This window comes from Paramormyrops kingsleyae, chromosome 20, assembly GCF_048594095.1.
Source record: "Paramormyrops kingsleyae isolate MSU_618 chromosome 20, PKINGS_0.4, whole genome shotgun sequence".
In the NCBI taxonomy this organism is placed as follows: domain Eukaryota; kingdom Metazoa; phylum Chordata; class Actinopteri; order Osteoglossiformes; family Mormyridae; genus Paramormyrops; species Paramormyrops kingsleyae.
In genome coordinates this window covers 13596550-13620867 of record NC_132816.1, presented here as the reverse complement: position 1 = coordinate 13620867, position 24318 = coordinate 13596550, and the positions used below count along the sequence as shown (strand labels likewise).

General features: G+C 38.8%; 1 protein-coding gene and 1 pseudogene across 2 annotated transcripts; both read left to right on the top strand.

The window, feature by feature from the left end:
- Window positions 1–3708: 3708 nt before the first annotated feature.
- Window positions 3709–12969, top strand: LOC111841969 (carbohydrate sulfotransferase 3-like). 2 transcript variants are annotated; one of them, XM_023808174.2, is made up of 3 exons: window positions 3709–4144; window positions 10563–10738; window positions 10969–12969. In XM_023808174.2, the coding sequence occupies exons 2-3, from the start codon at window positions 10659–10661 to the stop codon at window positions 12092–12094; spliced, it is 1206 nt and encodes a 401-aa protein (XP_023663942.1). In that variant the 5' UTR covers window positions 3709–4144; window positions 10563–10658; the 3' UTR covers window positions 12095–12969. The 2 variants fall into 2 exon arrangements, with proteins under 2 accessions (XP_023663942.1, XP_023663941.1); XM_023808173.2 differs by having other exon boundaries at window positions 10870–12969.
- Window positions 12970–13249: 280 nt separating this feature from the next.
- Window positions 13250–20381, top strand: LOC140581371 (carbohydrate sulfotransferase 3-like; annotated as a pseudogene).
- Window positions 20382–24318: the final 3937 nt, after the last annotated feature.

Genomic DNA, 24318 nt, shown 5'->3' with positions numbered 1-24318 from the left:
CTCATTTCACTGTATGTTAAGAGCTATTACAGTATCTCCTGAATCCATTCCACTTCTCACAGAGTGACGGTAGACAATGAACCAGCAAGTATGTTCAAAGGCTCTTATGGTTTAGCTGATGCTATCATGCTATCACAAATTAAACTTACTCGGGGGGGGGGGGGGGGGGGGGTGCTACACATCACCATCCCTTATCCCTTATAAATGTTCCTTTGTAACAGATCTATACATCACAAAATTCCCAGAAGCCCTCGCACTAGTCGCTACACATAACCAGTCCCCTCGTATTTACGATGTGTTGTGAAATAAAAACTCAGAATTGTCTTTAACCCCCTGGGGTCTGAGGCTTCTTTTCCACTTTCAGGGTAGTCTGACATGACTTGACATTTCAAAATATTTCACCTATCTAAAAAACATTTATCCCAAAGTGTTACATTTGCTTTTATTCAGCACAAACTCAGCACCAATAATCTGAGACCTCTTAGAATGTTATTATTCTATTTTTTGTTAAAATCAACTTTAAACATATACTTTTCAAAAACCTATTTTCAGACATGCTGAGAAATTGTAAAAAATCACATTATAGACATTTCTAGGTAAGACGTTTGAGCTCTGAAGCTTATAGACACAGGGGTTGGCTACACATAGGTGAAAGTGACATTCTGAAATTTTATGTGGTTTGATTACTCAAGTGTTAGCACTTTAGAGTGACACTCTTTTTCTCAAAGTCAGTGGCCTTCACAATGAATATTGATGAGATAGGTGTCCTCACACCTGTAGTAGTTTGCATACTGTCAATGGCCCATCAGTCTGGAATGTCACTGCACCCCACACCCATCACTTTGGAAAGGCAGTTTGAAACGCAAGAAAAGTAGCAACAATAAAATCCCTTTCACAGATTATTGGTAGATGGAATGAAAAATGAAAAACTGTGACTATATAAATATAGAAAGCGATAAATATGATGCAGTGACTATTATTAACGTGTGTCCCTGTGTTCCTCGTGTGGTGGCAGATGTACCGTCCAGGAAGTGTCCTGTTAGAGGCTCCGGAACCTCGGGATCCTTGGTGAGTCCAATACTGCAGACTTACACAGTATGTGCTGTATTTCATCAGAAGCCAACTACTCATCTGCTGATGAATCGTGCACTGTGTGTATGCGTGTGAACAGTGTGCATGCAGTCAGACAGATTGCGGCCAACATCTTGCATATTGTCTGAACCAATTTTACTGTTGGAGTCACCACTCCGCCGGAGTCCGTTGATGAGAAGAGATTCACTGCACAGTCGAGGAGTGGTTGCAAGTCACCAGTTTATTCTCTTACAGATTGCAATCTGGGAGCAACGATCTGACATACATTCAGCATGTACAGGGAGAAGCTCGAACCATAGGTGTTGGCTCTAGGTCTTTATAGGCCTTTTGGGGTGTGGCCCCCCCTTTTCTGTACTTTTCCACCTACGTGACTACCACATACATTGACATTTACTCTAGTTAGTGTGTGTGCCTGTTCCCAGAAAAGAGTAAAAATAAGTGTCAGCTACATGATCGGTTCCTGTTCTCTTACTGTCGGGAACAAGGTCCTCCTGACCTGCTCGGTTCCTGTTCTCTTACTGTCGGGAACAAGGTCCTCCTGACCTGCTCGGTTCCTGTTCTCTTACTGTCGGGAACAAGGTCATCCTAACCTGCTCTCATGCTAACAGTTCCTGGTTTTTCCCATCTACATGGTGAGATCCCCTCATCCTAGCATCGGTTCCCAGGTCTATTTTCTTCATTGGGTTAGAGGCCATTTGATTATAGAATTATTAGTTGCATTCTTAAATGATTAACCCCTCAATCTATTTAGGACGAGGTCATCTTGACCTGTTTTCTTGTCTACCAGTTCCCGTTTTTAGTGTCTGCATTATATTAGACACTGTGTTATTAAACATTAGTAAGTTAATATTTGGATTATAGTGAAACTAACCCTTCATTATTGTCTAATGCACCCCTCATTACTAATGACACAGGTTGAACCCCGTACACGATAAGCCATTAGCGACGATTATGCGCCTAGCCACAAGTTTCATTTTGGACTGTCAGGGCGGAAACCAATGCGATGCAACAGAATATGCAGAATGTTAGCACCATTACCGTGGAGATATAAGGCGATAGTGCACCGAGCCAGGGAGACTCCCTTACAGTGCTATCATGCAGGTGGAGCTCACTTCTGATCTCTCAGAGTGACTGTGAAATCCTTCAGTATTTGCAATAATTTGGGCCGCTGCACTTCCGCACAGTTGTTAAACAGTCAACAGCTATCGTCCCCAATTAGTACCAGAAGTCTGTGGTTGCGGTTGACAGGAGAGTTCTTCAGCTGAAAAAAGTGCAGCAGTGCCTCATCCCCCTGAGCGAAATGTCTGCGTCAGCTTTGTACAAAGATGTAACAACACAGGTGTCCTTATTTGCACAAATCACCAAGTTTCAGGGTAGGAGTTTCTAACAGGAACGTCATTAGGGTCACCTTTGGTAACTGGGTGTTGTTTTCTACTTAAATTTCTACAGGAAAATTTCTACTTGCCCTATCATCTTGGCAAACATTTCTAGTGGCTTTATTAGAGAGTGTAGTGTCCATGGTTTGCACGCTTTGGAATTTCACAGGATGTAATATGTCATTCACTCATCCTGTCTGAGCATTCGCGCATATTGCTCACTTCTCATACTATATTTCGCGTAATACGTAGCAAACAAGTATTCGACCCTCGTACTTGATGCACAAGTAGATGGTTGCGACATTTTAAATAAAACATTAGGTGGCAGCATTTTTACTTTTTCTCTACTTCCACCTTCATTCAAAAACTACGTGTAACTATGTAATTAGTTATATAGTCGTTATCTTCTTGGTATAATGTACGCGAATTTTTTCATTAATTCTTTGTGTATGAAGTATATGAACTGTGTGTATGTATGTATATGTATATATATATATATATATATATATATATATATGTGTGTGTGTGTATATATATATATGTATATATATATATATATATATATATATACACACATATACATATATATGTAGTGTGTGTGTGTATGTGTATAAAATAGGCCTCTGTGTGTTTGTGTATTACAAGTATATACAGAACTTTGCAAAAGTCTTAGGCAGTCGAAGAAAATGTTTAAATGTACTTATGCGGATAGTAAGTGCATATTTGCTCAGAAAATAAACGTAAGCTTAAGCCAGTTAAAAAAAAGAAAAACAAGATAAAAACTAACAAGAAAATGTTCTATTCTCCAAAAAGTTACTGAAAGGCCGCTTGACTTTAGGAGAGGTTATAAATTAGTTATGCTAATACACTTTGACAGACATAATATAGTTTTACACCAACATGATCATTTAACACACATTTTCTTTGCCTAAGACGTTTTCCACAGTGTTGTATGTATGATAAAAATAAATGTATAATTCAATAACATGTATAACGTTAATGGGCCAAAACAATATAATAAACAGAATTGTGTTTTCTCATTTGCACTCGTTGCTGTTTTTATTTTTACTTGAATGGCATATGGCATTAAAAACCTTAATAACTCAACTAAATTTTCAGCGGAGTTTGAACACTAGAAGACCTGTCTGCCCGAGGTACCTTTTTAACAGTACAGTCCTTGTGCAAAAATCGAATCCCACGTGACTCAAGAGTGTACAAGAAATTTTACTTTTGGGGAACAGCTCCACACAGCTTGAGCTCAGCGTCGGCATTGTGCTTGTGGAGACAAAACCAGACTACTTTCTTTTCCGTTTTTCACATACAAGTACACCTCTTTCAGTCAAACTCTAATGGTATTCCTGTACGAAGTGGATACTTTATCCGTGTTTGTAAAAATGAATGTTTGTCAACCTTTTGTACGTGCTTCTACTTGAAACGTTCAGGGGATTAAAATTTATATCTTAGGTTTGCTTGTCAGCGCATAGCCGGCTGTGCGATGTTTGCATAGCATGCAGTTAACAGACGTGGGGCGTCTTTTTCATGTAGCAAATGAAAGGATCTTGCTGTCCGCAACTAGCTCAACGTGTTTTTGGAGATGCAGACAAAGCAAGACGCTACGTAGCGCGACACTGGGCATACAAGTAATCATGGCTTAAGATCCCGAAAACACTGGTCAAGTAAGTATCTAAAAATACCAACATCTATGCATTATAAGGCATCTAAGTACCTCTTGAAGGCAAATGTCATTTTAATTGCTTTATATCATTCACTCATCGCATAATATGTAAGTATATCGCTCTTACAGTAATATCACTTTCTAACAACGACAGGAACAGGCATTTTTCGGTGTGGGTAAAAAATACAGAAATGTTACTGTAGCGAATACTCTGTTAAAACGAAGCAAAAGGAAATTAACTTGTTCTCAAAAACGCCAAGTTGGCCATCACATGATTTTCATCTCGCACGCATCGGAAAACGTAACTAGACGCGGCAGTCGTTTCAATGTATTACCACTAGCTGTAACGGTAAGGTTAAAAAATATTTTTTACTCTGTATAACATTACTAAAATGTATTGTTACCTCCAACTTAATATGTATTCGACCAAACACAATATATGTATATTTTTCATAAAACTGTAATACAGGAAGTTAATAGAACTTAGTTCTTATATATGGACGTGCTTGATTTAATTTCTTTAAGTATGCGTTCTGCCTATAGTTTAACTGATTTAATATCGATTACACGATTAGATTTCTTACACTGACCTCAATATAAGCGTCAAAACCGCAACTGTCCGTTTTGACAAGGTAAAATTAAATCTTTACTTGATGTGATATTGTCAAAAGAACTTTACTTTACAGTTGTACATATGGCTATTCGATGAAATACCTCGCCGTAAGTACCTTGCTTAAGGAGGGAACAGTAGTGTATTTCCCAGAAACTTTTCAGCTTATTATTTCCTTTGAAACCAGGGGCGTCACTAGTGCTGCATTAGGGGGAGTTTAGCCCACCTCCTCAAATAAATGTAGAGTCTCAATCGTTTTCATTAAAATGAGACCCCCCTAGTAAATCCTTAGTTTGCTCCCCGATTTTCATAGTCCCTGTTAGAAACTCCTACCCTGAAACTTGGTGATTTGTGCAAATAAGGACACCTGTGTTGTTACATCTTTGTACAAAGCTGACGCAGACATTTCGCTCAGGGGGATGTGGCACCGCTGCACTTTTTTCAGCTGAAGAACTCTCCTGTCAACCGCAACCACAGACTTCTGGTACTAATTGGGGACGATAGCTGTTTAACAACTGTGCAGAAGTGCAGCGGCCCAAATTTTTGCAAATACTGAAGGATTTCACAGCCACTCTGTGAGATCAGAAGTGATTCACAGCAGAAGTGAGCTCCACCTGCATGATAGCACTGTAAGGGAGTCTCCCTGGCTCGGTGCACTATCGCCTTATACCTTCACGGTAATGGTGCTAACATTCTGCATATTCTGTTGCATCGCATTGGTTTCCTCCTTGACAGTCCAAAATGAAACTTGTGGGTGGGCGCATAATTGTCACTAAAGGCTTATTGTGTACGGGTGTTTCTGTGAGGTTTTAGGTAAGTGCCGGGCTGGAGAGTCGTGGGCGGGGGTTAGCATGGTTCCAAGGACTGATGAGTGCAACATAATTGGATTACTCTGGGTTGGGGGCCCAATATGATATGCTTTCATGGGGCCCAAAATCTCTAGCAGCATTCCTGGTGTTAGAGTGACCATGTACTGGTTAAGGTGTTAAATGGTGGTTACCAAGTCCAATGCATGTGCTGTTTCTGCTGTCTTATAATTACATCAGTCATGTTTTAGAGTACAAATATAGGTGTGCCAAAACAAAAGCTAGAAATAGCTACCAACGATGTGTGTGGAACATAATGTTGGAGAAAACTCAAAGCACACCATTTTAAGTATTTTTTCCTTGCATTTTAAAAAAGCTATACTTATTTACAATGCTTAAAATAATTTCAACTGGATTTGTAAGAAAATGTGGAAGCAATTTTGCAGTCCAGAGACTTGCAGTCAGAGTCTCTTGCCCATGTGATTGTGTTGGGGACCAAATGCCCCCACAATGTGAAAGAAACCTGTTTATTTTGACCCTGTGAGGATATTTTTTTGGGCCCCACAAGGGGAAACTCAATTTTATATTTAAAAAAAAAATCATATTAGGGGTGTGCCCATAGATATTAATGGATAGTCCCCACAAACATATGCATACCTAATCTGTGTATGTTTGGGTGTGTGTACCTGCACTGCATTGGACTGAAATCCCATCTAGGGTGGCCATAGCCTTGTACTCTGTGCTGTCTGGGAAAGGTTTATATCACCCCATGACCCTTGCCAGGATGAGTCGTTGAAAAATGGATGGATGGATGGATGGATAATCACTGATCAATGTTAAGCTCCACAGAGACAGTTGATGATTACTACTGAACATGAAAGGATAAAAAAAATATATATATATAATTTTAGCAAATATTCAATAATATTGAATCAGTTCTTTGAGTCATAACTATAAAAGACAAAGTAATGCAAGCAGATGTTTACTGTACAAGCATCTAATTTTGCTCTCCTGGTGTGAGAAAAGCATAGCATATTCCTGTGAACATCTCTCGAACAGGCCATTAAACAATCTGTAACAAGATGATAAACAGAGCGATAGCAGTTTCTGCTTGAGCAGATCATCAAGTCTGTCCAATGCTCCAGTGATTCCTGAATATTTAAAGATGTCTGCTATGTTTTTTTTTTTTTGACAAGTTGACGGCTTCAGAATAATAAGCCAAGATAATTGGTTTATATTACTATACATATAATAAATCATTTATCCCAATGATGCCACTTTCAAATTTTTTTGATTGTTTTGCAATGCTGTGTAGTGAAAAAAACAGCTGAAATTCTTGTCATGGGGATGACAGTTGCATTATTATGAGTATTATTATTATTATTATTATTATTATTCTTAATAATAATAATAATATTATGAATAATAATAATATTGTTATCAGTATCATGATAATCATAAAATGACAACAATAATAATTAATTTGATGATTATTATTATTATTATTAATAATAATAATAATAATTATGATTATTATTTTGCTTGGGCTTCCAAAATCACATCAGTTAGGTCACTTTACATAAGGTTAAAATTATCAAATTATTGCTTCTTGTCAATATTTTTACTGTGTCCAGTCTTTGAGGAATTGGTGTATGGTGATGAATTTGATGTTAAATAACTGAGAAAAAAGTGAAGACAAGAGTTGGACATGAATGCGATATCAGTGTTGTTAATAATTAGACAGCTGTGGAAGCTCATATTTTGATACACATATATATATATATATATATATATGTTTGTGTGTGTGTGTGCCAAATATTATAGTTGCGTACATTTTTCTTTTAATAAGCCTAAAAGCACAAAGTGGTATTTATCAGGTTAATATCACCATGATATAAAGCCAGTTCATTAAGTGAATACGTTACATAATTAAGATGAAATATATATATATTGAACAGCAGGCTTATTTACGCTTGGACTGGCTCTGTCTTGTTTCCAAAATTTCAGAACTAAACTTTAATCCTTATGAAGAATCTCTGAGACAAGCCATTGAATCAGATATTATTTATCTTGCAGATGGTTTAGCTGGCTGAAATACATGAGGTCTGGCTATGAGTGAGTCTGCATCATGGTGCTAGATCTGTGACTCTGCTTCCAGGGCAGATTTGAACTATGAAGGAGCTGTGAAATGCCATTGGCTAAAAATTAACCAACAGCAACACAAAGACACTGAATGTATGGTCACAGTAGTGCCTAGCAACTCTAGAACCGTTTTTCTAAATGATCTGTAAGCCAACAGTATTCACAATTTAGAGGACAAGCAGTCATTTGTAGTTTTAAAATGTCTTTAATATTATTTATAAAACTGGCAAAACTGTGTGGGTTTACAGATGTGGGTAATATTTAAAACACTCCCATGATTTGAAAATAGCCTTCTTTGCTTGGATGATAACATTTAATATATCTAACAGATGACATTTCAGTACACAATCAAACTATATCAAGATGAAACAATATTCACTACATAGTTAACTGCCATGTTTATTGTCTGTGGGCATTTTACTTTTGCTTTTGTGCTCATGTTGAGTGCACTAGCAATCTTCAAAGCAATCCTAATTTAGAATTTTAAAGTCTTTAACAGATTTTGGGTGGGATTTCAGCCGTTTTGCCTTTTGTGGTGCTGCTTTTTTTATAGGCTACGCATCCATGCAATTCTTTGCACTATTACAGGTAGCCAGACTTTCTAGACAGTTCAAAAAAGATTCAGGAAGTAAATATTGTTGTAGGGGATAAATATAGAGGTAACTGGAAAAAAATAATGTTTGCCCTCCTGTGGCAGTGTGGGATACATTTATTTCAGAAAAGGAATTGGTTAAATGTAAAATTCACAGTTGTTAAATTCTTGTGGCATGCTCTCTGTAGTAGGTAGTCATTCCTTGGTTTAACCTTGTCCTGTGGTAGGGACCACAACAGCGAGCTGGTCTCAGAGGAAACCTGATAAACATGAAATGATGCTGTAATCACACAGCAAATGTATGTTTCTTTGTCATTGTGGAAAACTGTAATCGGTCATTTTAAAGGGCAACTGTAAAACCACCCAAATTATATCAACAAGGACGGTCTGCCCAGCTCAGTAGCCTGAGCACAATTTACTGTATCTGCAAACCACTACTATGAGTGAACAGACATAAATAGAATCTCTGTCTATGGTTGAGTTTGTATTTATCTGGTTGCCTAGAAGGTGCTTTGTACAACTGCTGTTTTCATCATTTAGACAACGTCACTTCCTTTTGATGTAGCTGGAGCAACTGCATTGTGTTACTTTCTCTTTGATATTATGCTGGATTTTTGAAAATACTTCATTGCACAAACCATCTTTTAATATATGACAGGTTCAGACTACAAAGTGTTCATATGTGGAAATTTTTAGTTGGGTATTATTTCAAGAGTAACAAATTGTTTCAGTTGCATTATTTGGCTTGAAAATGTATCTCAAAGGAAAAGAACAGAATATAGTGAGATTGCTGTTTTCTTATAGTGTATTGATTTCTGTGAATGTTTGGTGAAAATTAGGCTAGATGACTTGGAAAAAACCCCAAAAACTTAATCCTTCAGTTTCTTTTTTCACCAGAGAAATTATTATTGTTATAGTTTAATATTAAAACAGTTCTAGTCAGTTTTAACTATTTAATGCACCATTTATGGAGATGCACATTGAAAGTTCATTGTATGTTTTTTATGCAATGACAGAAACTTCTAATCTAGTCAAGTCGAGTCCCCATCAAGAACTGATCTTCATACCAAGAATTTCAAAACCTTAGGCAATATCTGGAATTGTTTGATCATATATTTTGAAGTAATTTTCACAATGCTCACTGATACCTCATTTTGAAATCTGTCTATGTGACAAAGTTTGCTTTGTTTATTTGAATTACTCATATTCTTATTGGCATGTATGAGTGATGCCTTCACTGTCTATCTTTTCACACCTCTGTAATGAGCAGAAGAAACTCCATGTACTCAGTGAAGGAAATCAATTCTGATTCTTCTTCTCATTATGTTGTTCGTGGCTCCAGGATCAGATGAAAGAGCATTGCTCAAGGCAACAAAGAATTTTTGTCCTTTAAAAATAAGGATTGAATAATTTTTCCTGACAATTTAAAAAATGCAGAAATTTCCCTGTAGAATAGGAAGAGGAAGGGAAAATTCTGCCCCCAAGGTAAACAGGCACTGACCTCTGTGCTGACCTCTTCTCACTGAGAAAATGGAGAAGCAGATGGGTGTTACCCACCTCACACACAGAGGGATTCTGTAAGGAGCTGACAGGTGTCAAATTTCAGATGGGGGGGGGGGGGGGGGTTCACCATCTCATCATTAACTGTGTTTCTGTTTCTGTTTCTGTGTTTATATTAGTTAATATGTGCGAAATGCCTTCTTCTCGTGATTCATTACACGTTCGTGGAATTAGAGCAGGTTCTGAATGTCGTGGGAGAGTCTAACTGGAATGTTCTTGGAATACCGCATAACAATAACACTAGAACTCAAGGGGATTAATATAGTACATTTTGTAGGGGCCAGTTGAGTCATCCAGCTAAGCAATAAGGCTGCACAACACACATTTAAGTAATGTCATTCAAACGTATGTTAGAAGGTGAAGAGGGGGGTCTGTGTGGGTAAATTGGTAAAATCCTCAGTACAGGTCACATGAGGTGACGACTGCATGGTTGCATCGAAACTTCCATCACAATGCAGCCCTAGTAAACGAGATTACAACAATTAAATAGGTTCAAGTACTGTTTACTTTTACTAAACCATTTACCTTGTTTTGAAAGCAGAGCACAACACCCTAGAAAATAAAACAAAAAATGTCATATCCCAGTATTGGAATCCAGTATCTCATGTGGTCAGTAGGTCCTATTTTTTTACAACGTGCTGGAAATGTTAGTTGCCTGATGTTCAGACGTGTATTAAATTGTCCTTCTAATCTATTTCTTGTGTTGCAGAATCAAGATTAATGAACAATGAGTGTTGCAGAATGAAACACAAAGAACAGAATCTGAGGAAGCAGTAACCCTTGCAAAGATCAAGATATTACAACAATGAGGTTCAAATATACAATATCCCTGGTCTTCATAGTGGCACTCGTGATCATTGAAAAAGAAAACAACATTATTTCAAGGTAAATCCATCTCTGTGACCAATATTGTGCTTTTAGGTCCTTTAATACAACAAATAGACTACCGTCTTTTATAGTCAGCAAAAGAAAAGTCTATTCATGAAGTCCTCTAACTGTGGTATGTGTGTTATCAGGGTCTCCGATAAGCTCGCCCAAAGGCAGACTCCTCAGACCCCTCTGCCGTCCAATTTTTCAGGCCTTGCTCAGCTTAATGGCTCCTACTCCTCTCTTAGTGAGCTTGACTCTGCATTCAAACACCTAAAGAGACGTCTGGAGAATTACACCAAGCAATTGGACAATGCACAGGGTGGGAAGAAGCACATCCTCCTGATGGCCACCACTAGGACTGGCTCTTCATTTGTTGGGGAGTTTTTCAACCAGCAAGGCGGCAATATGTTCTACCTGTTTGAGCCACTATGGCACGTGGAGAAAATGCTTACCTTGGAGACCGGTGGAACTAATGCGTCTGCTTCAGCCAAGGCCTACCGAGACGTACTCCAACAGCTCTTTTTCTGTGATTTCACCCTGCTGGAGAGTTTCCTTGAGCCCCTTCCAAACGATCACATCACCACCACTCTGTTCCGCAGGGAGTCTAGCAACTCCCTGTGTGAGAAACCGGTGTGCTCCCCATTCGTCAAGAAAGTCTTCGAGAGATTTCACTGTAAGACCAGACGGTGTGGGCCATTAAACCTTACACTGGCCTCTGAGTCATGCCACCAAAAAGATCACCGGGCCATCAAGACAGTTAGGGTGCGTCAGCTAGAGACATTGCGGCCACTTGTGGAGAACCCCTCCCTAGATGTCAAGCTTATTCAGTTGGTGCGTGACCCACGTGCTGTCCTGGCCTCGAGGATGGTAGCTTTCTCTGCTAAGTACAAGAACTGGAAGAAATGGGCAGTGGATGGGGAAGTTCCCGTCGATGATGAGGAAGTAAAAAAATTAAAAGGAAATTGTGATAATATAAAGGCGTCTGCTGAGCTGGGCTTGAAGCAGCCAGATTGGCTCCAACGACGGTACATGCTGGTGCGCTATGAGGACATAGCCAGATACCCCATGCAGAAAGCAGCAGAGATGTACGGGTTTACTGGGATCCCGTTCACTCCTCAAGTGAAAAAATGGATCCTTAAAAATACCCAAGCTTCAAAGGAAGCCAGTGGTGTGTACTCAACACAGAAAAACTCATCCGAACAAGTGGAGAAATGGAGATTCAGCATTCCATTCAAATTGGCCAAAGTTGTGCAGCGGGTCTGTGGGTCAACTATGAAGCTATTCGGGTATAGGTTTGTGAATAATGAAGCTATGCTAACTGACAAGTCTATCAGCTTAATCGAGGAAAAGAATTTTAATTATAAAAAATAATAGGTGATGGACTTTCACATTGGTTTTAATCTATGACAAAGTGGTGTTAGGCTGACAGAAGTTTGATTGTTTTATATATTCATGGTTTAATGTCAAAGTATGGAGAAAGAATAATGATTGTTACAGGTTTTTACATGAATCGAAGAAGGGAGACCAGGAGTCAAAGCTGCCTTATGATGAAATCATTTTACTGAGATTTTGTCTGAATTACTAGTGAAAAAAGCACACTGAACATATTTGTAATGGTAATTTAATTTAAATCTGTGGCTCAATGGAAGGAGTTTAGGTTGTTTTTGTAAACAAAACCTGATCTTGAATTTCAGCTTATTTGAATAACAGAGAATCTTGCTGAGTTTTTAGATGCCATTATTTAAAATGGACAGTTATAATATTACAAAATATCAGCAGTAATGTAGCTGTTTTTGGGTGAAATCCTGGTTAACAATAGTAAATTATATTTTTCTAACTTATTTAAGGGGGTTTCAAAGGTAATGCTATGCCTTTGTATGTATAGAGAGTATAATTTGTTTTTCAATACTACTTATACAATCTGAAAGTCCACCTTCCACACATGTGGATTATTGTGTTACAATGTTGGTACGTGAGCAAAAAAAGTTTTGCATGTCCAAAATGCTGTAGACTACGTGGAAAACAGGTATTTACAGATATACTGTATGCACAAGAGACCTTTCATCTGCAGCTGGTTTGCAGCATTGTTAAAGGCTTATCCTGTTCTTCTGTGTTTAGCTAGGCAACTAAAGGACTACTCTGTCCTCACTCTCTTAATGTTTAAAAGTCATAGTTTTGTTATTAAAAACTGACAGTTATTGTGTCTTAGTCTTCTTTTATTATGGGCAATAAAATGTCATCAGTGATGGTCGGCTCTTAATTTTTATCCAACCTTTGTGGGAAAATGTACTCCAGGTTTCGAAAGTGTAGCGCAGAATTTCATCATTTAAAAGAAATACATTGTAAAATAATGCAGTCAGGATGCTTCTGGTGTTTTTTTTTTATTTTTTACCCTTGATAATGACATAAAAACATAGAAGATGCTGTTCCTGAAAGTCCATTAGGATTTTTAGGACATAGGCCGATTTTGCTAATTAATGACAGAGCCTTGGAGACCAGAAGATAGAGGGAGATAAATCATCAAAGATGGTAAAAGGTAAATAAAAAGTAATTAAAACTCTTAAAACATGCTTGTCTTAAAACCGCCTTAAAATGCACATTTGCAGACCTCATGGAATAAATGTGAATAAAACACAAAAGTTTTTCATGTCCTGAATTGCCTCATCATGTAAATGGTCTGTTTGTAGGTTTCAATGCTCTGATCACAGAATCAGGTCAAGCGGTATCACTTGGCAGTTTTAATTGGAGACCCTTTGCTCAGGAGTAAAATTGGCAGAAACACACCTGTCAGCTTATCAGGTGCCTGGGAGTCTCTGGTTGCTGGGTGTGAGACCCGTCTCGCTGTGTAAGTTAGTGCACATCTCTTGTGGGTTGTGACCTGAGATTAGCTCTGCAAAAGTATAATTCCATTAGACCATTGTGAAATGGAGGAACTGGTGTCAGCTGATATCATCTGCTTCTCAGTACACAGGGAAGTTACTGTTAGACAGGTTATAAAATGGAATGTAACTCAAAGTGGGATAAAACAAAAGTAAACAAAAAATACATTTCACAGGATTGACAGGCCCAGGTGAACAGTACTGATTCATCTAAATGTCCAACATTTATGAATAATTGAACAAAAAGTGAATCTATCAACTAATACACTAGTCAGTAATTTGACACATACATTTTTAATTTCGGCAGGTAAAATGCTTATTTCTGAACACAGTGTAAAGTTCATTGATGTTACACACAAGAAGTGTTATATATAAGTTAGGAGAGAATAAGATGATTGAATAGGGAAGCTATGTAAGCTTATGTTTGACTAGGAAGAGCTGAAATTTTCCATGTATTGCAGTGCAGATTTTTCTCCTGGGATTAATGATGTACCTGTCTGTCTGTCACCTACCTGTACATTATAACCTGTATCATGCTATTATCTTTACTCAGTTACCATTCATAGCTCAAATGATCAAATACTTAGTTGGAAGTAAGATAAGATGGAACTTTAAGGATCCCCATGGGGGGAAATGGTAACCCTTTAGTTGAGGAGGCACAAATATCCTATTCAATTACTACTCAAGAACAATTCATGAGCTAATGTAGTTCCTGCATGTAATAACATGAACCGTTATGATTGATTAATGATAAACGAACATGGGATCAGTACGTAACTAACACTTAGTTACTGGTTAATTAATACATTACGTAAGTGTACATTACATTATTTGTGCCCCCTCAGGTAAAGTGTTATTAGGAATATTTCTTTGTCCAGTAGCACAAAAAATGCGGAAAAGGATCATGTAAGTAGACGTACACCAACGGTCAAAAGTATCTGCATATCGCAGGCTTTTACCACTCCTCCTCTTATTTCATAAACCGCAGATTTTTCATTCTTGTTAAGCATTGGAAAGTTGAGTGAACAACTATTAATGCAAATTTAAGTCAAATAAAACAACATTCCTTTACAACATGGAAAGAGTATGTAACAGTGCATGTCCGACATCCTATTAACTTGTTTGGTGGAGGGCATAGTCAAACTCTAGGGTGTCCTTGAACTTTAAATGCACTTCCATGAAACAGAGTATTTAACGTCCCTTGCAGAAAGAATGCTTCAAATTTTCTCTGCTGTGATAACTGCTAGAGGAGGTTATTTTGATTAATTAAAAATATCACATTTTCTTGCTAATAGAGGGGCTCAAATGCTCATACTGTAAATTTATTTGTTAGCAAGGAATATTAAGTGCATTTTAGTAAATGCTAAATGTAGAAAATCTCAGTGTGTGCAAATTATTTTGAAGAAATGAAACATATAAGTAAAAAATATGTAAAGGAAATTCCCCATTGGTCAGGGACAAATTCACAAACCCACTAAAGTCAATGGGATATTTATTAAAGCTGGCGATTCAACATGGTGTCTGGCAGTTCCAACTGTGGCACACTTATTGGTGTGGCTGGTTGCAGACATTCTCAAAGTTATATTTTTATAGAGCTGGATTCAGAGCTCTTCTTATTTTATCTTTTAATGCCTGACCCACAACATGTGTTTGTACTCGGCCCAAACCAGCATCCTGGCCTTTCAGGAAGAATAACTGTGCGCAGGCAGCTGTATGACTTCCACAATGTCAGCTACTGTACTGGCCTCGCTATTTATGTCTTTCCACTTTGCAGTTTCACTCCACTTCCTATTTAATTGCTGTACGCTCCGGTTTTCTCCCACGTAAACGTGGTCACCCACATAGTCGCTGGCGCGGGAAACAATCCAATACAAGCACACATGTGAGTGTCACTTATGTGCCCGTCATCTCCCTCTGTGACATTCAACCATCTGAGGAGCTGAAGGCCCGGCCCACACAATTGGTTTGCTGGTACCGACCTGCTCATGGGCTGAACAAGACCCTTGACTGGCCTGGGATAACATCCAGAGATGTTCTCCTCCTTCGTTTCATGCTTTTGCATTTTTTGTTTATAAGATTTTCATGCTGAACAAAAGCAGCAAAAAGGCTGATTATTCCCCTGTGTCAATTGTCACTCTCTCAAAAGCTACAAATTCAAGTTAAGAGCAGACAGCAGGAGACCATGTTTGGATATATTGCAGACATCCTACTCATAGCAAAATGCATATTTTTTCCTATGTACAATGCATGCATTCCTGACACTTTAAGGAGTCGGGATTCATAATCTAACAGCTCTGTGGGTTTTTGAATCAGAGACTTGTGCTGAGGGTGGAGTTTCACTACAGCTGGGGAAAGTGGGGAATATAGAAACCACTTTTTGCTGAATTAAAGCCTTATTTTCCCTTTGGAGGAGACTGTGCAAAACTCCACCCTGTTGCCCTATTATATTTTGCCCTGCCACATAATTGTGGGGACTGAAATAGCATAGGAGCACTGGAGTAGGCCGGGGTTGGTGCTCTGTCAGTGTAACTAGATTAATATAAAGTACAATAACAAAAATCAGTTTCTTATTCACAGTTTAACAGAATTAGTTTGAATAGCAGGAAAAATATCTTCCAAGCTTTTTCATTCCATCTGCTAAGCTACACAAATGTTTTCTCTTGTATATTCTGGTATTCTTTGTGTTCTTTTTTATGGAAAGACTTTTGAAGTATATTTTGTCCTCTCTGAGAAATCTACACAATCCTTGGACTGTTTCTTTTAATCCGCATTATGTTTAAAGAAAAGTTTATCTGAGTGTAATTCACAGGGCTTTTAGGTGGATGGTTCATCCAGGCTCTCAAAAGATAAGCGGTATACTTTCCTGAGGTGTCCCCTCTGCCACTGATTAATTAGATTAGGAGATCTCAGTGTTTTAGAATTATAGTAGACTAACACCAAGCACACAAAGTTGATCATGTGTAAATACACATAACTATTTCCTGTATTTCGTTTCACAGTCAAATCTATCAGATTATAAATTCTGTATAAAACATCATTTCAAATTAGGAATGCAACTTAAACATTTGAGAAAGATGAGTAACAGTAGACAATGAATTTCCTTGCCATTCACTTGTCACGCACCTTCTTAAACTTGGAAGTGCAAAAAGAGAATTAAGTTGGGTCCTCCAACAGGATAGTGACCCAAAACATACAGCTAAAAGCACTCAAGAATGGCTGAGAAGAAACACTGGACTATTCTTAAATAGCCCTCCCTGAGCCCAGATCTTAATCCTACTGAACATCTATGGAAAGATCTGAAAATTGCGGTGTGGAGACGCCACCCTTCAAACCTGAGACAACTTGAGCAGTTTGCTGAGGAAGAGTGAGCCAAACTACCTGTGGGCAGATGGCACCGTCTCATTGTGGAGTACAGAGATCGCTTGCTGGCAATTATTGCTCCTAAAGGTGGGGCCACAAAATATTAAATTAAGGGTACCATCTTTTTTCATTTGTCTATATAAAATATTCAACTAAATCAATAATCAAAAGCAAAGTCTGATTTGTGTTAAATATAGAATTAACAGTACGGGATGCCATTATACTTTTGTCAGTTTCAAGTTATTTTAGAGAGCCGGTTTTTTTGTTTTTCTTGTGGAAGGGTACCAACATATTTGTCCATACCTGTACATTATAGAAATGACACACCTCTTCAGAAATGTGGTAGGTATGTGTTCTCTTTATATCTGATGAAGCAGAAAGTGACAGAGTATACACCATTCTCTGAGGTGTTAACTAACAAAATACAGAGCTTTGAGTAAATCATGGCACGGTGCCAACTACTGTGAGTAGACCTATTACCAGCAGAGAAAAAAAAAATTACATCCAAAGAGCAGCACTGTTACCCCTAAGATGGTCTGACCTTTATTTGCAGACACAGGCTTTCTGGATTGAGTTTGCGGATCAAATATTTGCAGTGGTTTTTGTGTGTTCACACTTCTGAAAATTTGACATCTTGCATAACTTGTTCTTTCTTGTGTGGAATCCAATCTATGTCTCGCGGTTCATACGGAAATTCAGCCTCTCTTACGGCATAACTCGTCAATTCTCGTGCATGTATCCCTGTTTTATTACGAAATTAAAAAATAAACAAAACAAACTAAAAACACTTAATCCTTTTATTGAGTTTTTTTCCACTTGAGAAATTAGTTTTATAGTTTGATATTAAAACAGCTCTTCAGCTTCAAACGTGATTACCAGAATTGACAATGGTATATTTGAATTCATTTTCATGATACCCACTGATACCTCATTTTGAAATCATTTTATGTGACGAAGTTTTTTTGTTTACTCATCTTCTTATTGGCATTTATGAGTGATGCTTTCACTGTCCATTTTTCATGTCTCTATAATGAGAAGGAGCAAACATAGCAAAACAAATACTATGTACTCGGTCAACACAGTTGATTCTGCTTCTCATTGCGTTGCGTTATCATGATGTTATAAATGCAATAGTAAGTGAGATAAAAATTACTTAAGACCACAAAAATTTTTGTTTGTTAAAAAAAGTTTGCATTTTTTTTTCTGGCAAATAAAAAGCCTAAATTTCCTTCTGGAACAGCAAAAGCACTTGATATTGCACAGGGAAAATTCTGCTCCCAAGGTAACAGGCACTGACCTCTGTGCCGACCTCTTCTCACTGAGAAAATGGAGAAGCAGATGGGTGTTACCCACCTCACACATAGAGGGATTCTGTAAGGAGCTGATGGGTGTCAAATTTCAGATGGGGGGGGGGGGGGGTTCACCATCCCATCATAAACTATTAGTTTCTGTGTTTATATTAGTCCATATGTGTGAAATGCCTTCTTGCCTTCTACACATGATTCATTATATGTATGTTTCATTCTCTTTTGTGGAATTAGAGCAGTTTCTGAATGTGGTGGGAGAGTGTGACTGGAATGTTCTTGAAATGCCGCACAACAATAACAATAGAACTCAAGGGGATTTATATAGTACATTTTGTAGGGGCCAGTTGAGTCATCCAGCTAAGCAATAAGGCTGCACAACACACACTTAAGTATTGTCATTCAAACGTATGTTAGAAGGTGAAGAGGGGGGTCTGTGTGGGTAAATTGGTAAAATCCTCAGTACAGGTCACATGCAGGTGATGACTGCATATTTGCATTGAAACTTCCATCACAATGCAGCCCTAGTAAACAGTATTACAACAATTAAATTGGTTCAGGTACTGTCTACTTTTACTAGACCATTCTATTGTTTTCAAAGTAGAGCACAGCCCCTCAGAGGATAAAACAAAAAATGTCATAATCCAGTATTTCTCATGAGGTCACTAGGTCCATTTTTACAATGTGCTGGAAATGTTAGTTGCCTTATGTTCACACATATGTATTAAATTGTTCTTTTTATCTATTTTTTTGCTGCAAAATCAAGATTAATGACAAATGAGTGTTGCAGAATGAAACACAAATAACAGAATCTGAGGAAGCAGTAACCCTTGCAAAGATCAAGATATTACAAGAATTAGGTTCAAATATACAATATCCCTGGTTTTCATAGTAACATTTGTCATAATTGAAAATGACATCCAAAATCATTTCAAGGTAAATCCATCTCTGTGCCCAATATTCTGCTTTTAGTGGAACAAATAGTCAGCAGTCTTTTTTAGTCAGCAAATGAACTCAGGCTCAGCATTTATAAAACTTCTGTAGGCAGTCTGTTCAGTCCTCTAACTGTGGTATGTGTGTTATCATGGTCTTCAATAAGCTCACACGAAGGCAGATTCCTAGAATCCCACAGTCATCCAATTTGCTCTGCTGAAACATGGCTCCTATGCCTCCCTTAGAATGATGGACCCAGAATCCAAACACCTAAAGAGACGTCTTGATAATTACACCAAGAAGATGGCTAATCTACAGAGTGGGAAGAAGCACATCATCCTGATGGCCTCCACTAGGACTAGCTCTTCATTTGTTGGTGAGTTTTTAGAGCCCCTTCCAAACGATCACATCACCACCACTCTGTTCCGCAGGGAGTCTAGCAACTCCTTGTGTGAGAAACCGGTGTGCTCCCCATTCGTCAAGAAGGTCTTCGAGAGATTTCACTGTAAGACCAGACGGTGTGGGCCATTAAACCTTACACTGGCCTCCGAGTCATGTCACCAAAAAGATCACCGGGCCATCAAGACAGTTCGGGTGCGTTAGCTAGAGACATTGCGGCCACTTGTGGAGAACCCCTCCCTAGATGTGAAGCTTATCCAGTTGGTGCGTGACCCGCGTGCTGTCCTGGCCTCGAGGATGGTAGCTATTTCTGCTAAGTACAAGAACTGGAAGAAATGGGCAGTGGATGGGGAAGTTCCCGTCGATGATGAGGAAGTAAAAAAATTAAAAGGAAATTGTGATAATATAAAGGCGTCTGCTGAGCTGGGCTTGAAGCAGCCAGATTGGCTCCAACGACGGTACATGCTGGTGCGCTATGAGGACATAGCCAGATACCCCATGCAGAAAGCAGCAGAGATGTACGGGTTTACTGGGATCCCGTTCACTCCTCAAGTGAAAAAATGGATCCTTAAAAATACCCAAGCTTCAAAGGAAGCCAGTGGTGTGTACTCAACACAGAAAAACTCATTGGAGCACGTGGAGAAATGGAGATTCAGCATTCCATTCAAATTGGCCAAAGTTGTGCAGCGGGTCTGTGGGTCAACTATGAGGTTATTCGGGTATAGGTTTGTGAATAATGAAGCTATGCTAACTGGCAAGTCTATCAGCTTGATTGAGAAATAAAATTTCAATTATAAAAATAGTAGGTTATTGACTTTCACATTGGTTTTAACCTGTAACAAAGTTATATAACATCCGCTATAATCTGAACTCATTTTCTATTCATAGTTCATGTTATCAGGTAAGAACAAAGACTAGATAGTCCAAGAAAATCGCACATTGTACATTAGAAAAATTGCCCACTGGACGGGGACAAATTCACAAGCCCGCTAAAGTCAAAGGGACATTTATTACAGCTGGTGACTCAACCTGGTGCCTAAAGCTGGTTTTCCATTGAAAATCCACACTGACATGGCCATGTTTATTAGCAGGGTTTAAGTATGACTATATTGAGCTAGTTGCATCACCACTGTCTGACTAGTTGAAATGCACAGATATTGGTGATGTTTAGACAGGCATGGATTAGGACAAAAAAAACATGTTCTATACATTATTCATTATTAGTAGTAACCCACATCGCGATGTACTGAGGCATTTCTAACATCCTACTTAAAAAAGGACTTGAGAACGGCTGAATGGATGGGATGCGTAATGTAAATTTATGCAAGCCAACGATAATGATGCTAACATAACACGGCGATTCTCACCAAGGTGCTAGCGGAAATTAGCACATAGTAAATCATGATATACACTTGTGTGAACGGTAAATAAGCATCCCTTACGTTTTATGTCACTTTTATGGCTGGGACGATTATTCGACGTAATCGACGATGTCGATTATAAAAATGCGTCGACGTGGAATTTTAGTGTCCACGCGTTGTGTAAAACGACGTAAATGTTTTGTAACTGCAATGCACAAAGTGATAAGCTAAACGTATTGTAAGGGAAAGAGCTTTATCCCCTCGGGAGAACGTTAACGCTGTCCTTTGAAGAATCGCGCACTAAAACAGTCTGCTAATAACTGAACTTTACTTCGCCACTCGAGAGCTACAATATTTTATTTATTGGACCTGCGGCATGGTTTTCATTTACAATACCAAGTTATTCCGCTAATAAGCTGGCTAGTTATTTCACTGCTGGCACCGTTAAAACAACATCAATTATAGACTGAATTCCGATATAGTTTTGTCTATTACCGCCGGTGCCAGCAGTGCCGCGCTATTTTGTAAGGCATGCACGGGCCAATCATGTAGCACTTCTCTCATAAATATTAATGAGACATCTCCTACCACCCTGCGAAAAGGAAATTTGCCTGCTCTGCTGCATCTACCAGCAGAGCTCCGGAACCTCTGGAGAAACACGCGGCAAAAAAGACTCGCACGCGGTCTTCCAAAGTTTGGGAATACTTCAGTCATGACACCTTTTCTGCACCTCTTCTGTAGCTGACGTTAATGACGCCGTTTCAGCCGTTTAATATTTTCTGTTTACTTATTCTGTCATGTAAGAGTAAGACAAATTATCGTTTACGCCTACTCTTACACACTGTAGCCTAAAAGCTTAACTGAAGTAAGCTTAACTATAAGCTACCTTTGCTAGTGTCTGTTAAAAACACGTTTCTCTAGTTATGAAATCATTCCATGTTTTAGCACCTGTTTCAACATTAATGTCAAATTGGTGTACTGAAATAATTAAGTAAAAACTATTGCAGTGATTATTAACTTAAGTCTAACATTGAAATCCTATTGAATCTTTTAAGATTTGCCTTTTTTGTTAATAATGCTCTAATGTTTAAGAAATGTTTTAATAAATTGAAATGTTAATGAGAATTTCAGATTTGGGGGGGGGGGGGGTGAATTGTGTTAAATGACTAACTTGAAAATAATTGCTTATCGATAAAATTATCATCAGATCAATCGAAAAATTAGTTGTTAGATTAGTGGAATAATCGAAAAATAATCGACAGATTGATCGTTTAAAGAATAATCATTTGGGACAGCACTAGTCACTTTAGCTTTCCAGTCATGTTAACGCCATTTCCGAGCTGGCCCTTACAGTGTAAAATAAAGCGAGCTGGAGCTGCCCTGTAACAAGTGTCTCTTCTAAGAAAGAGTTGGCGGTTCCAACTGTGGTGCATTTGGTAGTGTGACTGGTTGCAGATGTTCTCAAAGTTGTATTTTTATATAGCTGGATTCAGAGCTTATTTTATCTTTTAATGCCTGACCCACAACATGTGTTTGTACTCAGCCCAAACCAGCATCCCGGCCTTTCAGGAAGAATAACTGTGCGCAGGCAGCTGTATGACTTCCACAATGTCAGCTACTGTACTGGCCTCGCTATTTATGTCTTTCCACTTTGCAGTTTCACTCCACTTCCTATTTAATTGCTGTACGCTCCGGTTTTCTCCCACGTAACCGTGGTCACCCACATAGTCGCTGGCACGGGAAACAATCCAATACAAGCACATGAGCATCCCTCATGCCTGTGGTCTCCCTTTGTGACATTCAACCATGTGAGGAGCTGAAGGGCCAGCCCTCACAGCTGGATGAGACCCTTGACTGGCCTGGGATAACATCCAGGGATGTTCTCCTCCTTCGTTTCATGCTTTTGCATGCTTTGTTTATGATTTTCATGCTGAACAAAAGCAGCAAAAAGGCTGATTATTCCCCTGTGTCAATTGCCACTCTCTCAAAAGCTACAAATTCAAGTTAAGAGCAGACAGCAGGAGACCATGTTTGGATATATTGCAGACATCCTACTCATAGCAAAATGCATATTTTTTCCTATGTACAATGCATGCATTCCTGACACTTTAAGGAGTCGGGATTCATAATCTAACAGCTCTGTGGGTTTTTGAATCAGAGACTTGTGCTGAGGGTGGACTTTCACTACAACTGGGGAAGTGGGGAATATAGAAACCACTTTCTGCTGAATTAAAGCCTTATTTTCCCTTTGGAGGAGACTGTGCAAAACTCCACCCTGTTGCCCTATTATATTTTGCCCTGCCACATAATTGTGGGGACTGAAATAGCATAGGAGCACTGGAGTAGGCCGGGGTTGGTGCTCTGTCAGTGTAACTGGAATAACAAAACTTACGATAAAAAAACAGTTTCTTATTCACAGTTTAAAAGAATTAATTTGAATAGTAGGAGACATTCCAAGCTTTTTCATTCTATCTGCTAAGCTACACTAATGTTTTCTTTTGTATATTCTGGTATTTTGTATGTTCTTTTTTATGAAAAATACATTTTGAAGGACATTTTGTCCTCTCGGCGAAATCTACACAGTACCTGGACTGTTTCCCTTAATCCGAATTGTGTTTAAAGAAAATCTTATCTGAGTGCGATTCACTGGGCTTTTAGGTGGATGGTTCATCCTGACCCGCAAAAGATAAGCGGTACTTTCCTGAGGTGTGACTTCCCCTCTGTGCCACTGATTAATCGGATTAGGAGATCTCAGTGTCATGCCAGTGCTGTGCCACACCCCGATCAAGGAAAGGAAGCAGTCATATACAAGAACACTAGAGTGACTTTAGAGAGCCTCACAGCCCAACGTACATGATATGATGTGGCAGGGCAAGCTGTTAATGGCTGACTAGCATGTCACTCCACAAGAGCTGTCCAATGGGAGGGGGACATTGTCAGGTGCTGTATTTGACCTTGGGATCTGGGGGCCTGCCTCGCTCTTCCAAGCAGCCAGTGACATTGTGCTGATCATCCTCCCCAGATCATTCAAGACAGCTGTACCTCATTTACCCCCCCAATCACTGAAATACCCTTTGAATCTGCAAGCTCCTTGCGAGATATTGTGAGTTCCCCATATGTTTGATTATGAATTTTGGATTCTGCTACTATTCTGTCCTGGTTTGGTTGCTGATGTCTGAGTCTGAATTCTGTCTTTCCTATACATCACTGTGGATCACTCCGCAACTGGATGTCCAAGTGATTCCTTACAGAATACTTCACCACCTGAGGTAGCACCAGCAGAGCTCGATACCATCTTAACGATGAGTGAGATGATGCAGCTTCTCTATTTCCTGACAACAACAACCCACCCACTAAGG